This window comes from Ursus arctos, unplaced genomic scaffold, assembly GCF_023065955.2.
Source record: "Ursus arctos isolate Adak ecotype North America unplaced genomic scaffold, UrsArc2.0 scaffold_32, whole genome shotgun sequence".
NCBI classification, from domain to species: Eukaryota; Metazoa; Chordata; class Mammalia; order Carnivora; family Ursidae; genus Ursus; species Ursus arctos.
In genome coordinates, this window is record NW_026623008.1 from 23,905,238 (window position 1) to 23,926,056 (window position 20,819).

A 20,819-nucleotide genomic window follows, 5' to 3' on the forward strand; every position below is an offset into this window, starting at 1 on the left:
TCTGGAGTGTCACGAAAACTGCAACACTAGGCCTATATTCACCTTAGCAATAGGGCAAGAGCTAAGAGGCAGCTGCCCCCTTAGCCACAGCCTAAGTCCTCAGCTAAACACCCAGAGTTCATTCTCATTACCCCCCTGACTCCCTGGGAAGTGAGTGCGCTGTTCATGTTTTGGGAAATAGGAAGACAGCCCAGATAGGAGAGTAAGACACAAAAGTGAAGATGAGTGGGTATGTTATAGGGTGGGGGGACGGCTTTGCAAAGGGGAAAAATGTGTTCCCTAGGCCAAGACACATATCTGAAACTAGCAGAAGAGTCTGGTGAGAGCCTGGTGCGACCATCTCAATAAATAAACAAAAATAAAGTGTGTGATGCTGGTAAGTCAAGAATGGCGACTTCACATACAAAGGGCAACATACTCATTTTCCTTCTACTCAGTATCTTCATTTTGGCATATTTAAAAACAGAAACTTTTTTTTTTTTTTTAAGATTTTATTTGTTTGTCAGAGAGAGAGCACAAGCCAAGGGAGCAGCAGGCAGAGTGAGAAGCAGGCTCCCCGCTGAGCAGGGAGCCCGTTGCGGGACTGGGTCCCAGGACCCTGGGATCATGACTTGAGCTGAAGGCAGACACTTAACAACTAAGCCACCCAGGCGTCCCCAAACACAAACATTTTAAAATTCACACAAAATTGTAACAAATTATCAATGAAAAGAAATATAACTTGTATTGCATAATTACAACTGACTTCCTTTTACTGGAGCCCATTATACAGCACTGGTGGTAAGAGGGGTAGCTACCCTTTTTCTCCTAGTCAGGTTTGTACCCTACTTGGCTTAATCTATCCCAAGAGCTCTTCCGATGCTGGATTCAGCTCTTCCACTGGACTCACAGTATCCCAGTGCTCCTTTTCACAATCAATGCCCCAAATAGCCCAGGATGTTCAAAGGAGTCCATGAAAAAAAGAGAGTCCAAGGTCAGCCTGCAAATTCATCCTAACAAAAGGTAAAGAAGTTCTTCCAGACAGTTTTCGCTTGGAGGACCACAATTCAAGTTTACAAAATGTGCCTAACAATAAAGGAGGTTACGAAGCACCACCCCAGTGATCCCGCTACGTATTCACTTGAAGAGCGACTATTCACACCGTGGGTCTTGGCCTAGTTTCCCGTTACCTCTACTTTCTGTTAAATACCCAGAGAAAAATATTACAGCGCTCAGAAGACTTGGGAAGCTCGCAGACAATCTCTCCGTTTTAGGTCAGTTTAGCACGCTGTAATGATATCTGGCACCACCCAGTGGCAATCTTTTCTCATCTATGTGTGAAAAAAGAGCAACTCTGCAAACTTGTCATGGCAACAAAGAACACCTCAGTCAGTGAATAGAGAATCGAATAACGTTACAAATCCAACAAAAGCAGTTTCATTTTTTTTTTAAAGTTACCTCCTTTGAGGAGTTCAGATCATTTTAACATGGTTTTCCCTCAACAGAGAACTTAGGTAATTTTTAAAAAAACAAAGAAAAACAATTATTTTCTTCTCTAACTGTATAAATATACTGGCTTTAATATAAAATCACATGTGAGGAGGAAGGGCCCATCTGTAAGGGTGTTTAATTTTTCTTAAGGGAAAGCAGTAAAGTGTCCATACGTTAGTGCTTTAAAAATGAGAGAGAAACCCAGAGCTCTCGAATTCCTCGAGAAGTCTCCCAATTTTTAAACCATAATTATTTCTTCTGAGAAAAATCAAGTGGAATACAGGATGGCTCTGTCCCACAGGAACCTAAAACACAACCTCTCTTAATGTATATATAGAAAATATGTGTGTTGGGGCGCCTGGGTGGCTCAGTCGGTTGTGCATCCGACTCTCGATCTCAGCTGAGGTCTTATCTCAGGATCCTGAGTTCAGGACCCGCGTAAAAAAATGTGTGTGTGTGTGTGTGTGTTTGCACGTGCATGTGTGTGTGAACCAATGTGGGAAAAAAGCAAAGCCCTGGCTGTAGGATTTCTCAAATTATTATTATTTTTCTCAAACCGGATTCGATAAGAGTGTGGCAGGTTCAGAGTCTCTGGGGCTGCTGTTTAGATTACTGATCCTTTTGGGGCCAGGCCTTCCACTGGAAGGGTCTGAGTATCCGCTGCTACAGTGGGGAGCTAAGAGATGAGATGCCACGCTTGCCGCGGAAGAATTCTTTAAAATTTGAATATTTGGGTAACACGGACCAAGCTGCACCTTGATGTCCCATTTCTGACACTCACATTTTATGTTAAAAGTTCTGTTCACGGGGCGCCTGGGTGGCTCAGTCGGTTAAGCGTCTACCTTTGGCTCAGGTCATGATCCCGGAGTCCTGGCATCAAGCCCTGCGTCACGCTTCTCCCTCTCTCTGCTGCTCCCCCTGCTTGTGCTGTCTCTGACAAACAAATAAATAAAATCTTAAAAAGAAAGTTCTGTTCTGCAAATGTCCATATTATCAACAGATACAGCAGATTTATATCATGGGATCTTCTGAAAAGTTACAGGGAAAAAACAGATCTTCATAGGAGGGGATTTGGGGGGGGGTTGTTTTGTTTTGTGGTTTCTTAAATGTCAATGATCACAAAAACCTCCGGCTTCTCCTCATTATAGACCTGCATGGCTGAGTAGGTTATCGCCTTGACTTCAGTTCCCTAAAGTGGGGGTTAGAGAAAGAACGAGAAAGAAAAAGTGAACATCGAAATCAGAATCATTAACTCTAGCAACAACTGGCAGAAAGGCCAAATTTTGCTATTATCCTGAAAAACTGAAACCCCCATGAACCAAGCAGTTACTCGTACAGCATTCTACACTCGCCCGGCAACAATGCGACGCGCGCTCAGGGAAAGCGAGCCGGCTGGGCCGTAAGAGCCGCAGCTCGAATCCTGGCTTTGTTCCCACCTGGCTCCGCAGGCCGTCTGACCTCTCCAGCACCCCCTTTTCCGTTTGCCGAATGGCTTGGGTGGAGGAGCCCACAGCTCTCCTACTGCCTGGCTCAGGGCTCCTCCTCGAGACCTCCTGCTCGCAGGGTGACCCAGGGCCCGAGGAACACGGACTCTTCTCTCTTCCTCAGCTGCCTGCTCGCTTTACCTCATGGGGTTCTCTCTCCACGTGCTTGATACATGACACCCCCCTGCCCCTGCCCCGGTTTAGAACCACAGGATTAGATGTCCTCTTAGTTCCTTCCTGTTCTAGAAAAGAATCTACAAGAATTCTGTGCAGCGCCAAATGTATCAGGCAATAGGTGACTGGCATTTGCTAGCTCTGTGGCATAAAGGAAGTCTGAAGATTTCGCAGACAGATTTGAAAGGCACCTACCTTTGCTTTTTTCCCCTCTGCCATAATCGCCTGGTAAAAGCACAACCTAAATCCACTTCAACTTTCTTTCTGTGGCAGCAGACACCACGCTAACTGGTACACCTGAAGTCACGTGCACAGTCTCAGAAGGGTTCTCAGCACTGACCAGGGATTGATCCTACACTTGCCATTAAACCGAGCTTCTCACTCTCTGAAACGATTACTTTCCATCTGCGCCTCTAGCATCCCTCCCTCATTCTCACGCTCCGGCCGTGCCTCCTACAGAAAATGGGCAACCAGGAAGAACTGGCTCATCTCCCCCCATCAAACCACCTCCTGCATCTGTACTCACATTCGCTTGGGCTCCTGTTACAACGAACGGCCCAGCCCTGCTCCTATCAGAAGGCTGACCCCTGAACCTGGACACTCTATCCCCTCCCCCCCTTCCCAACTTAAGGTCTTTGCTCTGAAATGATCCTCTCCCTCTCCAGCATGATCCATTTGCCCCGAGGTCCTAGGTCACTGCCACATGGCCTATACTGGTGCTATAAAACCTCCTCGCTGAAACGAGACAAAACCAAAAACCTTCTCCCTTCCCCACTACATGCCCCTCTGGCTATTACGGTTCTATCCTTATGCTCCCCTTTTCTCCAAAATCTTCGAAAGAATTGTCTCAATTCTGCCTCCACTTCCCTATCTCTCATTCATTAGCTCTCGGACTCACACATCTTTCCACTGATTAGTAAATCCAGTCAATTGTCAATCCTCATCTCACTCTGAGCGATTAGTCTCAAGAGCATTAGATATCTGGCTTTAGGGCACCCCTCTTCTTTTGCTCCCTCTCTCATGAGGCTCTCCTTCTCCTTTAATTTTTGGCTCCATCTCTTCCAAAGTTAGTGCCCCAGAGCTCAGTCCTCTCTATACTCTCTCTTATCTACACCTCCTTCCTTGGTAATCTTATTTAGTCCTATGGCTATGAATATTGTCTATTCAGTGATGGCTTCCAGACTGAGATTTCCAGATCTCCCTACCTCCTGAACAAGTCATCCTACAGACAAGTGCCTACTATGTGACATCTCCATTTAGATATCTAATATACACCTCAAACATACTATGTTCAAAAGAAAGTTCCACTGTGTCTTTTGTATTATAATTCACATGGCTCCCTCTCCTGGTTTCTCTCCCAAGGCTCCCTCACCAGGCTTCATTTCATTATGTTGTGCTTGAAGAAATGATACTGCAGCTCCCAGAAGCAACCGGGAGTCCTCAGTCACCCTCAACTAATTTAGGTCTCCTTAGCCTAAACACAAGGGTCAGCAAACTGCAAAATCACGGGCCAAATCCAGCCTGCCACCTGGTTTTGTACAGCCCCCCCACACTAAGAATGGTTTTTACATTTCTAAATGGTGGGGGGGGGAACCACAAAAGAGTGTCTCATGACATTTGAAAATGATATGAAATTCACATGTCAGTGTCCATGATGTTTTAATGGAATACAACCGCAGTCGTTCACGTCTGTGTGGTCTGTGGCGGCCGTCGTGTTACAACAGAGGAGCTGAATGCTGCTCTTCTATTGCTTTCGTTCCACGAAGCTTCCAACATGACCCAGCCCTTTCCAGAAAGATGTGCCTGCCCCTATTCCTCCATACAGATTTGACTGCTATAGAGTAAAGGCGCACAGGGTGGCCAATACAGGATCTGGAGATGCACAGAAAGGAGAAGGTGCTTCAGAGAACATCTAGTCCAACCTTCATTAAAGGGAGAGCTACGGAGCTCAAAAAGCCAAAGGGACTTTTAAGTCTCACAAACATCTGTAGCTAACCTGACCCTAGGACCCAAGTACTGACTCCTACTCCACCAGATCAGATGTGTGAAGTCCCAGGGTTTAGACACGAGGTGGTCGGAGAAGTCTGAGGAAAACGACTTCACACCAGTTTATTAGAACTCACTGAGGTTTACCGTCATATACTGACTTTATGGTAAGGAAGCATAAAATGTTTTTAATGGCTGGATTTAAAAACATACCTGAGGGTGCTTGGACAATGAAAATTCTTCTCCCCACCTTGAGAAGGAAAATTAAAACATGATTAAGACTTCCAAGATTTCATATTTATTTATCCTTTACGTATTTTAAAATACACCTTATAAATGTGGTTCAGATATGAGAAAGCCAAAAGAGCTGGGAGGGGCAAGCAAGCTATAAATTTCAGTTTGACTGCCAGTAAATACAGCTGTCGAGGGGCTTCCGTGCTATAGCTATTTCAACAAGGTTGATGGTTGCCGTAAAAAAAAAAAAAAGTGCCCTACTATCGTGTGTATGGGGTCGATTCTCAATAGACGCTGTTTAATGACTACTGTTTCACAATAGCGTAGCATGCTCGAAATTTTCACTGTACTCAAGGCTACAGAACTAAGTAAATACCATCTCCTATTGCAGAAAGCAGGTCTGAGTACCGCAGAGGCAAAATACTACATGCTGTAATATGTTCTTAAATCATAAGATTTAACCTTAAACCTTGTAACTTTTCAGAAAATGTCCATGGCCTGTAGAGAGAAAGCCCCAGAAAGGTTGTCTCCTAGAACCTGGGGTAAGTATCTTCTCTCCCTTCAACACAAATGTAACTAGAGCTCACAGGAGGAGAAGCAGTAGTGGTAGCAGAAAGAACAAAGCCTTGTGTTGCTGTTTTTTTAAACTTATTTAGTTGAGAGAAGAGGAAGAGAGCAGGGCTCAGGGAAGTGCAGAGGGAGAAGAAGAGGGAGAGAGAATCCCAAGCAGACCCTGCCAAGTGCAGAGCCCAACAAAGTGCCCGGTCCCACAACCCTGAGATCGTGACCTGAGCCAAAACCAGGAGTCTGACACTCAAGCGACTGTGCCACCTAGACACCCCAAAAGAACAAAGCTTTAAAATTCTGTTCAACTATGTATTAGCGAAGTACCCTTGGAGAAGCCTGACTCTTTACCCATTAAAAAAAAGAAGAAAAAAGAAAAAAGGAGGGGAAATAATAAAAGACCTCACTTTGCAAAGAAATAAATCAAATTTAACATAAATTGGAAAAAATAGATTTTATATAGAAATAACCTAAAAGATATCCTTAGGTGACTGAAGAGATTTGGGAAACACCAAGTCCGATCAAAGAGATCGAATCAAGTGTTTGCAAACTCTGGAAGGAAAAGTGTAATTTGTTAACAGAAGGAACCAGTCTGAACAGAGTCCAGGTGTGAGGCTCTACGAGAAGGATTCGTCAGTGTTCCTGCCACCAAGCCAGGCTTCATGCAAAAATTTTGACGCTAAAAATCAATAAACTGGGAATCAGGTTCAAGAACCAACACCAACTTCATTCTGACAAACTTCTGGTCCTCCAAAGCTGAGGACCAAAGCCCTTGCTCCTCGGGCTCTTAAAGCTTAACCCGCAGAGCTCCACTGGGATGCGACTGGACCTCTGACTTCACATTTCTGTCTTCCTGCCTACTAGGTTCAGTGAAGAATTTTAACAACCTTCATGACTTGCTACTGAAAAGATTTTTCAAAACATACCCAATTGAGCGTAATTTGAAATTTCTTTCATCAATGTGAAGTACTTTCACTTCCTAAAGAGGAAAAAAAATTCAATTTAAAAAGAACGTTCATAACAGACCATCTACTAAAACACATCTAAAAGTTGTCAGAACACTACGTTGCGCACCTGAAACTAATATAATATTGTAGGTCAACTATATTTTCATTTACGGAAATATGTCTAGGTCATCCCCTTTCCTAGAAAATAATAGCATACGACTTCTCTGAAGCACAGAAAATTAAACTGTTAACTAAAGTAGAATAAATGAAATATATTTCAAGGAGATAAGGTTTTTTCTTACATATTCAGGAGAAGTATTCTTGAAAAATGTACAATCTAAAAACATGAGTCAAGAAATTTCTCTGTAAAACAGAATAGGACAATACAGGATCTCAATCATTCTCAGCTCATTTTTAAATAACACTGTAGGCTCTTGACCTCTGTACGATAAGTGACCAGTTAGAAGCGTGTACGTAGCGGGGCTGGGAAGGGACAGAATGGAGGGCCCGTGGAAGCAAGGAGGGCCCTGTGTGTTAGGTAAACGATGATGTTGGAGAGGGGTTCCCTTCTCGAGGTTGATGGCAACAAGCAATCTCCACTTGGCTTTTCCTTTTTCGTGTTAAGGAAAGCTGACAACAATTTTTAAATGTAGGCCAACATGGCCGAGCTACTAAATTTCCCATGGGGCAAAGGAACATATGGATGCACATAAATATAGTTCAAACTTGGGAGACATACAAAGTGTGGGCGAAGACAGCAGGTGCATTCTTATCACACAATCCTGATTAGCGACAAGTATATGGTAAGAGATCTAAATATTACAAAATGCATATACACGGGCGAAGTCAGGTTAACCCTATTTTCTGCAAAGCAGTATCATCTTATGTATCTGTATGGCTTGGGTTTGCATCATGTGTTCTATTCTCAATCACTTTTTTTTTTTTTTTTTAATCTGAACTAAGAACCCATTTGCTCAGGAAAAAAGAAACACCCTTGCTTACCCGGGGTATGAAGAATTCGTCAGCACTGAACTTATAAAGCCACTCATCCAAAAAGTGAAAGAGCAGAGACTGTAAGTCATCTCCTACACAGGGTCAAGAAGAATCATGATAGTATGACGTTGAACAATTCTTGTCTCTAAACGCTTGTTTGAATTTAAAAGCGCAAGGAATTTCTTAGACTAGCTGAAGGAGGAAGAACAGGCTCGTCACTGATTTTGTCGTTCTTATTGTGAAAACCACTGAAGTCATGTAGAACACTGCACATTTGCATGACAATCTCTTCCCTGTGAATAAATCGGTTACCTTGGGTTTCTACTTCTACTGTTTGCAGGGGCTCCACAGTCCCAGTATCTGTCATGTAACCAAACATGGCCATTGCACACTGTTCAAATGCTTCCTCCAGAGTATCTCCCCACGCGTGTAACCTAGAGAAATACATTCATGCCCTGTGTAATAAAATCTACAGCAAGAGAGAAAACTTGACAGCGGGGTCAAAATAAAATCAGCATGATAAATACAAATCCAAAGGCCTCAATCAATCTAACGGATGGAAACCGGGTTCTTTTAAACCATCACTTTCGTGTTGTAAAGGAACCAAAATAGGAAGAGAGAATTAACACTAGGGACATCAAGATTAAAACATCAGACTTCCTATTTAAGAACATGATTTCAAAGGCATAAATTGCAGGTGTGTACTCACTGGACATCTGCTGTATGATCCAAATCTGAGGGAGAGAGGGAAAAATACATAGGTCATTAAACTTGACTTGCAAATCACAAGGAACTCTAGTTCATTATTAAGAACATTATTAAGAACTCTAGTTCATTATTAAGATAATGTTCTTAATGGTGGCTCAGTTGGTTGGGCGACTGATTCCAGCTCAGGTCATAATCCCAGGGTCCTAAGATGGAGACCCTGTGTTGGGCTCCCCACTTAGCGGAGAGCCTGCTTCTCCCTCTCCTTCTGCGCCACCCCCCAGCCCATTTTCTCTCCCTCTCAAATAAATAAATAAAATCCTAAAAAAAAAACAAAAAACACATTATTCTTCAAAAGCAAGCAAATGTGGGGCAAACCTCACCTTTTGCTATCCATTTACATAAGAAAGTTAATTGCCTTGTTAAAGGTTATTTTCTAAAAAGTCAGGGTTTGTATTTAAATGACAATTTCTGGAAGGCAGCAGGGACAGAAGCTTCTAGGTGATCTAAAGTGTCTAATACATCGTGGTATCTCAATAATGCTATTTCCTGCCATTAGTTACTTTTCCTAAATAAAACAAATCTTTTCTAAATATCTGCTGTGTGAATGATCAAAATTCTAGGAACTACCTCATCATCAAAGACACAAAATTCCAGATTTCTCTGTCTCACCTTTTCATGAACAGCTAACCAAATCCTATACAAAATAGGTTCGTCTTTTGTTTTTTTTTTTAAGATTTTATTTATTTATTCGACAGAGATAGAGACAGCCAGCGAGAGAGGGAACACAAGCAGGGGGAGTGGGAGAGGAAGACGCAGGCTCCCAGCAGAGGAGCCTGATGTGGGGCTCGATCCCACAACGCCAGGATCACGCCCTGAGCCGAAGGCAGACGCTTAACCGCTGTGCCACCCAGGCGCCCCAAAATAGGTTCGTCTTTTTAAAAGAAGAGCCAAGTTTTTTATTCGTTGATTTCTTTCATATGAAGTATTCCTCAATGATGCCCTTGCCTAATACAGTGGTTTTAGAAAGTAAACTCTGCAATGTGTTTACGAGCTTTCCCCCGATATCCCCACAGGAATACCCGAAAGTAACAACCATTCCTATCACGAACTCCCACTGGATCTGTTATCTCAACATTTCACAGTCTATTCTTCACTGGTATCATGACTTCTATCAGTTTTTCCCACTTAGGATCATAGAATATTCAGGCTAGAAGGAAGCCATGGAGCTCATTTATTACAATTCCCTCACTTACGAGAAGAAACCTGGGGTGCCTAGCTGGCTTGGTTTGCAGAGTATGCGACGCTTGATCATGATCGTGAGTTCAAGCCTCATGTTGGGAGTAGAGATTATTAAGAAAAAAAAGAAAAATTTTTTTAAAGGAAAAAACCTGAAATCGAAGAGATCGTGTGACTTTAGTTAAAGACTACTGTTGATTAGAGGCAACGCTGGGCCTAGAATTGAGACGTCCCTAACGCCAGGCTAGCAGACTTTGCACCGTTAACACAGTCTCTTGGTGGCACTCAAAGTTCAAATACTCTTAACTCACTCAAAAATATTCCTGTGGACGGAACACATTTTAGGCACCAGGAGAGATGATAAACGAGTTTAAATGACAGATATTAACCCTAGAAAAATGAACGCCTGTGTCCGGAATGCTCATAGCATCTTATTCCCCCAAATTAAAAACCAAATATCAACCAACGGAAGAAGAGATAAACAAAGACACAATGCAGTACTGCTCAGTGATAAAACAGTGCGACCTACTGACTCATGCACTAATATGAATCCCAAAAACGTTAAATGGAAACTGCAGAACTCTCAGCACCTAAGACCTGTATCCAAAACCCCTGCGCCAAGAGTGATCAAACTTCAGCACAGCTGGGCTTCGAACAGCGTAAACCCTGTTCCCAGAATCACCCCAGCCCGAGGGCATGAGACTACCTGCTGGAAAAAGCGCTGCAGAGCCAGAATTTGCTGTTTGTTTCAGCCCAAACCTGACAATCGGCCCTTAACCTCCCTTTCTTACAGCATTTACTAAAAAGGGCTTACAATAGTGAATATTTATCCCTTAGAACTCATCATGGTCCTTCTCAAGGACTCCACAGCCATTCCTTTGAAATGTAATCATCAGGAAGGACTCCCAGTTCCTGTGGGAGGACAGAATCCGAATGGTAACTGCCTGCTACCAAATACTGCAGGCCTAATTGGATTTATAGACTAACCACTTGTAATTTTTCACTCCTCTGATTCCACTGAGCTCCCTCTCTCCCCTCTTCTGCATTTGCCCTTTAAAAGGTCCCATCACCTCTGTGCAATTCAGAATGGAGCTCAGCTCTTTCTCTTACTGTAGTTACTGAATAAAATCCCATTCACCACTTTAATGTCCATTTGATACTGAGTGAAGAAGCCAGGCATAAAAGAATCTATACCGTGTGGTTCCACTTGCGTGAAACTCTAAAACAGGCTCTGGTGATAGAAATCCAAACTGTCTGCCTCAAAGTAAGGATGTGGGTGGGGGCTCACAGGAAAAAAGCAAAAAGGAATTTTCTAGGGTGATGGAAATGTTCTATAGCCTGATTGGAGTTTGGTTACAATCCAATGTAAAATACACTCCAATGATAAATACGTATATATTTCTGTTTACCAAACTTTTTTTTAAACATTTTTAAATAATCTCTACACCCGCTGTGGGGTTCAAACTCACAACCCTGAGATCAAGAGTGGCATGCTGGGGCGCCTGGGTGGCACAGCGGTTAGGCGTCTGCCTTCGGCTCAGGGCGTGATCCCGGCGTTATGGGATCGAGCCCCACATCAGGCTCTTCCGCTATGAGCCTGCTTCTTCCTCTCCCACTCCCCCTGCTTGTGTTCCCTCTCCCGCTGGCTGTCTCTATCTCTGTCAAATAAATAAATAAAATCTTTAAAAAAAAAAAAAAAGAGTGGCATGCTCTGCTGACTGAGCCAGCCAAGCGCCCCTCTGTTTATCAAAACTTATTGGACTTTACACTTAATATCTGAGCACTTTTACTATATATATGTAAATTATACCTTGATTTAAAAAAAAAAAATTTAAAAGGGGGCGCCTGGGTGGTTCAGATGGTTGAGAGTCCGACTCTTGGTTTCAGCCCAGGTCATGATCTCAGGGTGGTGAGATCAATGTCCACATGCGCTCAACCTGCTTGAGATTCTCTCTCCATCTGACTCTCCCCCCTCACCCCCCAGCACTCTCGCTCTTGCTCTGTCACTCTCTCTAAAAATAACTAAATAAATCTTTAAAAAACAATTTAAAACGACAACGACAGATTGCTAAAGTGCAGTAGTTCTCAAAGATTTTGGTCTCAGGAACACTTTACTCAAGTATTTTAGAAGACCCCAGAGAGGTCTGGTTCATATGGGTTGTATCTGTCAATATTTACCATACCAGAAATTTTAACTGAAAAAACTTTTAAATACTTATTCGTTTAAAAATAACAGCACCTGGGGCGCCTGGGTGGCACAGCGGTTAAGTGTCTGCCTTCGGCTCAGGGCGTGATCCCGGCGTTCTGGGATCGAGCCCCACGTCAGGCTCCTCCGCTATGAGCCTGCTTCTTCCTCTCCCACTCCCCCTGCTTGTGTTCCCTCTCTCGCTGGCTGTCTCTATCCTGTCGAATAAATAAATAAAATCTTTAAAAAAAAAATAATTGGCCTTTAAAAAAAATAAAAATAAAAATAAAATAAAATAAAAAATAAAAATGACAGCACCTGGCTGGCTTAGCAAAGTAGGACATGCAACTCTTGTAAGCTCTTGTCAGTCTGAACCCCACATTGGGGGTAGAGATTACTTACAAAGAACATTTTTTAAAAATAATTAAAAATAAAAATAAAACCATTTTATTGAACATATATTGCATATCTTTATGAAAAATAACCATATTTTCCCAAAACTTTAGTGAGAAGAGTGCCACTATTTATGCAAGTGTTTTTATTTATTTATTTATTTTTTTAAAGATTTTATTTATTTATTTGACAGGACAGAGACAGCCAGCGAGAGAGGGAACACAAGCAGGGGGAGTGGGAGAGGAAGAAGCAGGCTCATAGCAGAGGAGCCTGATATGGGGCTTGATCCCATAACGCCGGGATCACGCCCTGAGCCGAAGGCAGACGCTTAACCGCTGTGCCACCCAGGCGCCCCTATGCAAGTGTTTTTAATGTCGGATTTTCAAGGTGCTGCAGTACATTGATGTGGCTGAAGTACATACATCAAATGAACCTCACAGATATGCTGGAGGAAAAGGCAGGAGCATCTTAATAGACTTTCGAAAAACTACATACAGTCTTCCTTGATGGTACACCAAAACTAGTAACATGTTAGTTTTTTATTTAATTTTTTCTAAAGATTTACTTACTTATTTGAGAGAGAGGAAGAGAGAGAGAGTACCCAGGGGGGAGGGAGAGAGAGTCTTAAGCAGACTCCATGCTGAATTCAGAGCCCCACTCAGGGCTTGATCTCACGACCCTCAGATCACAACCCGAGCCCAAACCAAGAGTTAGATGCTTAACCAACTGTGCCACCCAGGTGCCCCTGAAATATGCTGGTTTTTTAAAGGTTAGTTGCAATGTGGATTTTGAAGCTGTAACAATGAATTTTTGTGCTCTGTAACGTTAAAATCCATTGCTCTATCTTGTGCCTAAAATGGATCTTATCTGTGCCTGATTGTATAAAATCAAAGTACTGGTCTTTTGAAAAATACCAGTTCAGGGTACCTGGGTGGCTCAGTTGGTTAAGCATCTGCCTCCAGCTCAGGTCATGATCTCAGAGTCCTGGGATTGAGCCCCGCATCGGGATCCCTGCTCAGTGGGGAGTCTCTTCTCCCTCTCTTTCTACCCCTCCCCCCATCGGTCTCTCTCTCTCCCGTGCTCTCTCAAATAAATAAAATATTAAAAAAAAAATACCAGTTCATTGATTTATACAGATAATGTTGACACATTTAATTATATGGAATGAAATCACATATACATATATATTTGTAAATATCACCACCAATCTCATCACAAAGATCTTTAATTACTGGGAAACTGTCAAGCTCATGATGGTTTTCCATCAATGGTTTTCCAAATTTTGAGTTTCACTCAAAACCTTGACTTTTATCATTGCCAACAAATATTGTTATTTATTTATTTATTTAAAAGAATTTATTATTATTATTTAAATTTATTTAAAGAAATTATGTGCCAAATAGCCCTGTCTGAATAACAATACTATATCTTTCAGTCATTCTTTGGGGAGGAAAAAAAAAAAGAAAGCAACAAGGGTTTCATGAAAAACAAGAACAAAACAAAAACACAAACAAAAAACGCAGCTCACAACTCAGTTACACCGTTCTTTTCCTCAAGGTAATCATCAATACTTTGACAACCAGCAGAAACACTTTATGCGTAATTCCCATTTTGTTTCCCAGAATATTAAAAAGACATGTACTCAGTGGTCAAGATTTAATAAAATTGGCAGTCCTTACTGATTCATCAAGGACATCTTTAAGTCAAAATAACTTTTTCTTTTAAGTACACGGCGGGAAGGAATCAAGTGACTCCCAGCACAATTCGGGGCGGCTGCCTCAAGCAGGGCTAAAGGTCCAGCAGTTTTACCCTTTCAATGCTTTTGCACCATCAGCACAAATATCAACACAGTAAAAGACCAAATATCTCAGTATTATTACGAAAATAGTTCTGACATCACAGATCCTCTGAAAGGGTCTGGGAAACCCCAGGGGTCCAAGGACCACACTTGGAGAACTGAAAACTATGGAATAGGAAATAAATTTAACTTGGACTGAGGGGTTCAGTTAAGAATTCCCAAAGGAGGGGCGCCTGGGTGGCTCAGTCGTTAAGCGTCTGCCTTCGGCTCAGGGCGTGATCCCAGTGTTCTGGGATCGAGTCCCACATCAGGCTCCTCTGCTATGAGCCTGCTTCTTCCTCTCCCACTCCCCGGCTGTGTTCCCTCTCTCGCTGGCTGTCTCTCTGTCAAATAAATATAATCTTTAAAAAAAAAAAAAAAAAGAATTCCCAAAGGAAACAAGACTTAACACCGGAAGAGCCAAGGGACTAAGGGTGATCTCAATGTGTTTGCTCATTCTCTTACTCCCCATTTCTGCTCAGTGCCCGATACACAACAGGTGTTCAATCATATTGCTGACTGAATAAATGAGATGACAACTATGCTGAGTCTGAAAGGAAAAACAGAGCCACAGGAGAAGCTTGGGGGGGGGGGTCTGGGGGCCGTCTGTGGAAAGAAATGGAACTGCGAGAAAATACAGACTAATCTCACATTACATCAATTCAAAAACTGTACAAGACGCTGGCAAGTAGAATCCAGTACACGACCAAGTGGGATTTATTCGTGGAATGCCAAGATTAAATTATTAGGAAACAGATTAATTTAACTCATATAAATGCATGATCCTCTCCATAGATATAATCATGAAACACATCATAAAAATATTAACAGGATTTTTCAGCAAAAGGTTTTTTCTGTACAACAAATTAAAAATTAAACTAGCTTTCTTTCTTCTCTCCTTCTTAATTGCTGTATTTACTGAATGTTTTTGCGGTATAGTAAAAATACATATTTGGTCTTTGTCTCTGGTTTCTGGCAAAGCTCCTAAAACCCTCGGATTTCCCTAAGTGATGAGTGTCTTGTTATTCATTAATAATCCCCTTCTGTCCACACCTGAGTCTATGCTACTGCGGTTACTCAGGGTACGGCTTCTAGATAGCCTTAGAATGGGGCAGTCACCAGGATGATCAAACACGTGATTAAAGAGTCGGAACTTTTCAACCCACCCCCTCACCGATGAGTGTGTGTTTGGCCTGTGGAGAGTGGAGCAGGAGACTGAACTAGAGACTCTTTTAAAGATTTGGAGAACATCCCATTGGTGAACTTATCAAGGTGCTAGGAGGATGACAAGCCCAGAGGTGTCTGAAAGCTCCAAGCCCCTCTCCCCATACCTTGCCCAATTCATGGCCTTTGTTTGACTGTTCCTTAGTTGTATCCCCTATAATAAACTGGTTAACCCAAGTAAAGCATTTACCTGAGTTCATAAATTGTTCTAGCAAATTATTGAACTTGAGCCCAAGGGGGCTTGGAGGGGATGCATGGGAACACCAGAAACTGCAACTGGCTAGGCAGAAGTGTAGGTAGCCCAGGTGCCCCCTTTGAGGCTGGTGTCTGAAGTGGGAGCAGCCCTGTGGAACTGAGCCCTTAACCAGTGGGGTCTGTGCTAATTCTGGGGAGTTAGTGTCAGAAACGAATTGAATTGATGGACACCTAGTTGGTGTCGGAGAACTGGGACACTGCCTGATGCGGAGAAACTATACATTTCAGGTCAGAAGTGCTGTCAGCGGCGGGGCACCTGGGTGGCTCAGTTGGTTAAGCATCCGAGTCTTGATTTCAGCTCAGGTCATGATCTCAGGGTCGTGGGACTGAGCCCCAAGTCGGGCTCTGTGCTCAGTGCAGTGTCTGCTCCAGATTCTCTCTCCCTTTGCCTTTGCCAACCCCCCTCCCCTGCTCTCTCTCAAAATAGTAAAATCTTACAAAAAAAAAAAAAAAAGTGGTGTCAGAGGAAAGAAAACAGAGTTTTATAATGCATATATTATGATAAGACAGTACAGCATTCAAAATTCAAAGTGTGCAATGAAAAAAATTTGGAGATGATTGCCCAAGAGTATCAGCTAAAAATTATACTAAATATAAGAGAATTCCATAAAAAGGCAGTGTAGAAAATTAATTATACAACTCAATAACTTTCACAGTTATAATCAATAACAAGATAGAGAGGATATCATGAAGAAAGGATCAGTTACATTTACATCAGAAACAAAAAAGATGTGGGGCGCCCGACGGGCTCTGTCGGTACAACATGCAACTCTTGATCTCAGGGTCATGAGTCTGAGCTCCCCGTTGGGCACAGAGATTACTCAAAAAAAACAAAAACACAAGCAAACAAAAAAGATGAAATACCTAAAAATAACCTCAGGATACATAAAGTAAGATTTGAATACTCTATTCCTAGAGAAAAAAAGCTAATATAAATATTAAAGCTTTAATTCTCCCTAAATTTATAATTAATATGAATGAAAAATACCAATAGTAATTTTTTAATATGTGGTTTACTTTATTTTTTTTTAAGTTTGCATTTATTTAAGTAATCTCTACACCCAACGTGGGGACCAACATGGAGCCTACTTAAAAAAATAATAATAAATAATAGGAAAGGAGGTGAAAGGTAGCCAAATATATGCCACTCTGGCATAAAGATTATTTTGAGCTGAAGACAAATGAGAGAAGGTATAAAAAACTTTCTGAGGCGCCTGGGTGGCACAGCGGTTAAAGCGTCTGCCTTCGGCTCAGGGCGTGATCCCGGCGTTATGGGATCGAGCCCCACATCAGGCTCCTCCGCTATGAGCCTGTTTCTTCCTCTCCCACTCCCCCTGCTTGTGTTCCCTCTCTCGCTGGCTGTCTCTATCTCTGTCAAATAAATAAAAAAATCTTTAAAAAAAAAAAAAAAGAAAAACTTTCTGCCTTCCCCACTATATGCCTAAAACAAATTTGTAAAAGTGCTCCCCACTGCCTATCAGCAAGGACAGAAATTAATCATCAGAGAAAACTCTAGACCCTTATCCACCCAGAGTCAGCACCAGAGAAATCTACGCAATAAAGTTTCCTAACTAGCCCTCATCTTCCATTAGTCCCCCCCATACATTTATCTTCCCACAATTGGCTGCCGCACAAGTACCAAGTGCTTTTCCTTTGTCTTGTCATTGCTCTACAAAATTACTGCTCCTGTCAAGATGCTATGTAAGCTCAAGTTCTTCATTGCTGAAGCTGAGTGATTATACATGAAAGTCATCATACCATTCCCTTAGTTTTGCATATATTTATATATAGCTGGCGTTTATGTACATACAGGAAAAAAAGCAAGACTGGCAAGAAAGCGGGGCACCTGGGTGGTTCAGTTGGTTAAGCGTCCCTGTCTTGATTTCGGCTCAGGTCATGATCTCAGATCGTGATCTCAGTTGCTGAGATCAAGCCCCACGCTGGGCTCTGCACTGGGTGTGGAGCCTGCTTAAGATCTTAAGATTCTCTCTCTCTGCCCCACCCCCACTCTTTCTCACTCGCTCACTCTGAACAACAACAAAAGAATGGCAGGAAAGGGGCAAATAGCGATGGGAGAGTGTCCTACAAAATATTAAAAGACAGAATAAAGCCTCAATAATTAAAACTACAGCACTGGCACGTAAGAAGAGAGACGGAACAAAGGAACGGCACACTTAAGTCCAGCCCCAGAACTAAATATAGGTAGGGGAATTCTGCATATGATAAAGATGTCCCATTTGAATCACAGGGGAAAAGACAGACTGCTGAAGAAATGAAGTCAGAACATCTGGTAAGTCATCTGGAAAATAATTGAATCAGATACTTAATTTCTACCTTACTCTAATCCGGATGTAGTCAAGATTAAAACAAGAACAATCTATAACTATCAGCAAAAATATGGTTCTCACAAATATGAGCAAGAAAAAACCAAACACAAAAGGTAGACATACTGGGGATGCCTGGCTGGCTCAGTCAGTAGAGCATGCAAACTCTTGACCTCTGGGTTGTGAGTTCAAGCCCCATGCTGGGTATGGAGCCTACTTAAAATTTAAAAAAGAAAGGAAAGGAAAGGAAAGAAGAGAAAGTCATACTGTATAATTCCATTTATATAATGTACAAAAACAGGCAAAGCTAATCTATGATGTTAACGGTCCGGCTAAGGGGGGGGGGGGGGGGGGCTTGGCGGCTCCTGGCTGGCTCAGTTGGTGGAGCGAGAGGGTTGATCTGGGGGTTGTGAGTTCAACCCCCACATTGGGTGTAGAGATTATTTAAAAATAAAATCTTAAAAAAAAAAGGTCAGGCTAACAAAAGTAGGGAGAATGGTAGTGATTGGAAAGGAGCATGAGATGGGCTGCTGGGCCGCTATAATATTATTTATCCATCTGATCATTAGTTATACAGGTGTATTCAGTTTGTGAACATCCACTCACGATATATGTACTCTTCAGTGAATGTATTATATCCTTCAAAAAAAGTTTTTTATTTCCAGGGGCGCCTGGCTGGCTCAGTTCATAAAGCATGCAACTCTTGATCTCCGGGTGGTGAGTTCAAGCCCCACATTGGTGTAGACCTTACTTTAAAAAAAAAAAAAAAAAAAAAAAAAAAAGTTTTCATTTCCAAATGTACTAGAAGAAAACATAGGAGAATTATTTTACAATCTCAGAGTGGGCAAAGCCTTCCCAAGTATGACTTCCCAGAAGCCAGAAAAAAAGTTAACAAATTTCACTATATAAAAATAAATTTCTACAGAGTAAACAAACAAAAAAACCACCCAATAGAAAAATGCGTAAGAATACAAATGTACACATCCCAGAAGCGGACATACAAATAGCTCCACATATACAGAAATATGTTCAACCTTAATTTTAAAAATGCAATTAATATGACAAGATATTTAAACTGGAAAAGACCAAAAAGTATGGTTATGCGGTAAAAGAGTCAAAGTGAGAGGAAAGAGGGACGCTCATACAATGCTAGTGAGAGTATAAACTGGCACAATCTCACGGGAGATCAATTTAGCAATAATTGTTAACATTAAAAATGTACATATCCTTTGACAAATCAGTGTAACTTCTGGAAATTTACAGATACACTTGCACATGTGCAAAACAATGGATGCAAAAGTATATCCACTGCTGCATTGTTTCTAATAACGAAAGATTAGAAATAACATAAATGTCTATCAGCTGGAAACCGGTTAAATAAAGTAAATGTTAGAACATCTTTGCATGTATACATAAGAAAATGGTAAGGGCTGCTGACGACCTGGAGAGTAAGATTAGATGGCTGGGGATCAGGGCTGAAAGACTTTCACACTGCATACCTGTTGTACTTTTTGAATTAGATATAAGACTTATTAAAAATAATTTTTAAAAACTGTTTTTAAGGGGTCCCTGGGTGGCTCGGTCGGTTGAGCGGCTACCTTTGGCTCAGGTCATGATCTCCGGGTCCTCAAATGGAGCCCCCCTGTAGGGCTCCCGGCTCAGTGGGGAGTCGGCTTCTCCCTCTTCTTCTACTCTTCCCCCTCCCTGCTCGTGCTCACATGCGCTCTCTTTCAAATAAATAAATAAAATCTTAAAAAAAATTTTTTTTAAGAGAAAAAAGTTACGGAGATATGAAAGTTCAGAACCTAGTAAGCCAAGGTAAATAAACTCTACAGAGGACAATAGAATATTAGTGAGATTTTCAAGTAGAAAAATAAAAGTCAGATTTGTGCTCCCCAAACCATAGCAACCTTTAGTTTCAGATTTATTATTATCTCATTTACTCCTGGTTTTGCTATGAACAGCTTAGTAACTTAAGGCAAATCACATAACCTTTCTTTGCACTTTAGTTCCTTCACCTGAGGAGTAAATGAGATAATAAATCTGAAACTATAGTGCAGATTCTGATCTTCTATATAAACGTTTAGCTATCATCCCTAAAGGTTGCTATGGTTTGGGGAGCACAAATCTGACTTTTATTTTTCTACTTGAAAAATCTCACTAATATTCTATTGTCCTCTGTAGGTTATGTGATTTGCCTTAAGTTACTAAGCTGTTCATGGCAAAACCAGGTCTTTTTACTAAAAACACGATCCAGGTAAAAAACCAAGTTAGAACTTCCCTACTCAGCTTTCTAAGTCCTCTAACGTAACCACAGTCTAACCACCCCACTGTTGGAGATACATACGGGCGACAATTCGGCAAACGCTTGAAAATACGATTGTCTTTAGAATGAATACGCTGGTAAAACCCCACAAAATTATGTGACTAAGTAAATGTAGAAAAAGTTCAAGAGACTGTATATGTGGCAACCCAGTTTCCCGACTCTCAGACCAGGTGGCTTTTTCCTTCAGCATCCCCCGGACAAGGACCTACAATACAGGGTGAAATGGGATCAAGCCTGAAGCACCTTAAGGGGTAAAGCGGTAGGCGAGGCCGGAAGACCTGGGCAAGGAAAAAAGGGCATGAGAGAAGTGAGCCATCTTACTCACACTCGTACTTCCTAATGACTGGAGGATACTTGGCCTTGATCGCCTTCTGCTCTTCAGTCAAATTGTAATCTCTAACATCTTCCCCTTCCTGCGCCATAATTGCAGCACTGGACACTCTACTTCCGCCCTTCATTAGCCGGACTTCAGCCCTGAT

At 41.9% G+C, this 20,819-nt stretch overlaps 1 protein-coding gene across 1 annotated transcript; it reads right to left on the minus strand.

Annotated features, from left to right (window-relative positions):
* Nucleotides 1-470: 470 nt before the first annotated feature.
* Nucleotides 471-20,813, minus strand: ZBTB8OS (zinc finger and BTB domain containing 8 opposite strand). Its single transcript, XM_026516783.4, has 7 exons — nucleotides 20,666-20,813; nucleotides 8,562-8,586; nucleotides 8,165-8,286; nucleotides 7,862-7,944; nucleotides 6,839-6,891; nucleotides 5,328-5,364; nucleotides 471-2,659 (listed from the first exon to the last, which is right to left on the minus strand). The coding sequence occupies exons 1-7, from the start codon at nucleotides 20,796-20,798 to the stop codon at nucleotides 2,573-2,575; spliced, it is 540 nt and encodes a 179-aa protein (XP_026372568.1). The 5' UTR covers nucleotides 20,799-20,813; the 3' UTR covers nucleotides 471-2,572.
* Nucleotides 20,814-20,819: the final 6 nt, after the last annotated feature.